General features: G+C 42.5%; 1 protein-coding gene across 1 annotated transcript; it reads left to right on the top strand.

Annotated features, from left to right (window-relative positions):
• Positions 1–240: 240 nt before the first annotated feature.
• Positions 241–837, top strand: LOC141629754 (uncharacterized). Its single transcript, XM_074442709.1, has one exon. The coding sequence runs from the start codon at positions 241–243 to the stop codon at positions 835–837; it is 597 nt and encodes a 198-aa protein (XP_074298810.1).
• The last annotated feature ends 1674 nt before the right edge of the window (positions 838–2511 follow it).

Genomic DNA, 2511 nt, shown 5'->3' with positions numbered 1-2511 from the left:
CCATCCCTCTCACCCACAAGTAGAGTTGACAACACAAAGAAGGGGAAGGTGAGTGAATATCTTGAAGATGACGAGAACTTTATCTTGGAGGATATTGCGGTTGAAAGAGACCAAGAAAGAGTGGTTGAAAGAGACCAAGGTAAAAGAAAGGAATCAAGAGAAGCGGATAACACCATGTAAGCTTCCACTTCCGAAAAGACCTACAACCCTCCAATACCATTTCCTAATAGAAGTAGAGCAATGAATAAGGAGAAGAAATTCCCTAAATTCTTGGATATGTTGAAGAAACTTAAAGTTTCATTACCTTTCACCGAGGTAGTGACACAAATGCCACTCTACACCAAACTCTTGAAGGATGTTTTGACAAAGAAGAGGAGCATTGGAGGAGATGGTCTAGTGGCTCTTATGAGGCAATGTAGCATGGTATTACTCAATCCCATACCGGAAAAGCTACAATATCCATGTAGTTTCTCTATTTCGTGCATGGTGGGTAATGTGAGTATCAAGAAGGCATTTTGTGATCTTGGTGCTAGTGTTAACATACTTCCACTCCCTATTGCAAGAAAGGTTGGTTTGCATGATATGATATCTATTTCTATGACCTTGCAACTAGCCGATAGATCGGTACAAAGACCAATGGGTATAATTGAATTTGTTCCGGTTAAAGTGGGAAATTTCTATATTCCGGTGGACTTTGTGGTTCTAGACATTCCGGAAGACCAACAAACTCCTATTATACTTGGGAGGCCCTTCTTGCAAACCGGGGATGTCAACATAAGTGTCAAAGAAGGGAAGCTCACTTTCAAAGTGGGGGGAAATGTGGTAGAATTTCTTTGACCGAGGCAATGTCACAACCAATGTTTGAGAGTGTCTATTCGGTAGACATGTTAGAAGAAGTAATTGAAGATGCAAAGGATAAATGCTCGGGGAGCATTTGGAAGAAGACTATGAGGCTTTACCGCCACTCCTTGATGAAGATGAGGGTAAGAACCCTCCAATGGTAGATCTCAAATCTTTACCCCCCCCCCCCTCTTGAGTATGCCTACTTTGATGAGGCAAACTCCTTCCCCGTTATCATTAATGCAAACCTAATGGCATCTCAAAAGTAAAAACTTTTAAATGTTCTTAAAGAAAAAAAGAAAGCCATTGGGTATAGCCTTGATGATCTCACGGGAATCGATCCTCGAATATGCATGCACCGCATCACACTTGAGCATGGATTCACTCCTTCCGCTCAACCTGTGAGGAGGTTGAATGAGAAATTAAAGGAGGTGGTGAGGAAGGAAGTTGATAAGTTGCTTGAAGCCGGAATCATATATTCCATCTCGGGAAGCGATTGGGTAAGCCCGGTTCAAATTGTCCCCAAAAAGGGCGGTATGACCGTAGGTTAGAATGAGGAAGGTGAACTCATCTCCACCCGACCGGTCATGGGATGGAGAATGTGTATTGATTATCGAAAACTCAATTCCGCATAAATCAAAGATCACTTCCCCTTGCCATTCATTGACCAAATGCTCGAGAGACTTGAAAACCATGAGTATTTTTGCTTTCTTAACGGGTATTTCGGGTTCTTCCAAATACCCATACACCCGGATAATCAAGCAAAAACCACTTTTACTTGCCCTTATGGTGTCTTCGTATATCGGAGAATGCCATTCGGGCTTTGCAATGCTCCTGGGACATTTCAAAGAGCTACGATGTCTATCTTTTCAAATTACATTGAGAAGTCTATGGAGGTGTTTATGGATGACTTTAGTGTCCATGGCACCTTATATGATGATTCTTTAAAGAACCTCTCCCATGTGCTCCAAACTTGCATCAAATACAACCTCAAGAAAAGAGATAGGTGTAGGGGACAAGGTCCTACATTTCAACTCCCGATTCCAATTATTCCCCAGGAAGTTGAGATCTCGATGGTCGGGACCCTTTGAGGTAGTGACCGTGTTTCCCTATGTATCATTTGTATTGAAGAACAAAAAGGGCGAATGCTTCAAAGTGAATGGGCAATGAGTGAAGTTATTTTATGAGTGTCAACCTATTGAGACCCGAGGTGAAGTTGAGTTAGAAGACCCCCCACCCTTGGGGGATGAGTAATTTTGATCATGAACAAGCAATGGTTTGGTGGAGTTCCACGAGAACCACCATTTGTAAATAGCATGCATTTAGGTAGAAAATGGGAGATTTAAAACAATCATACTTGGCAATTTGAATTGATGATAGGTTGTCATTTGGAAGAAGACCGGGGTTCAATGGAGAACACGAGAATAATCTTCAATTGGCCAAATCCCGACTTGATGAGTCGGCTCGAAAAGAGGAAAACACGCATTTCGAGGCCAATTGGCGAAACGGTTTTAAAATTGCAAGGAAAAGTGAATAACACACGAGGTAATATACTCCCAGCCTGTGGGCAGCCAGCCTACCCATACACAGGCTGGGAAGTTTCTGATGATGAATTATGAAAATGAAGAAATCAAAGTGTAATGGAGCTCCCAGCCGGCACACCGGCCGCCG

This window comes from Silene latifolia, chromosome Y, assembly GCF_048544455.1.
Source record: "Silene latifolia isolate original U9 population chromosome Y, ASM4854445v1, whole genome shotgun sequence".
NCBI lineage: Eukaryota > Viridiplantae > Streptophyta > Magnoliopsida > Caryophyllales > Caryophyllaceae > Silene > Silene latifolia.
Note: the sequence above shows the minus strand (reverse complement) of the source record. Positions and strands in the feature narration are given on the sequence as shown.

Bases quoted from the DNA above. Each gene is read 5' to 3' on its own strand.
- LOC141629754 (XM_074442709.1), top strand. From the start codon at position 241: ATGAATAAGGAGAAGAAATTCCCTAAATTCTTGGATATGTTGAAGAAA.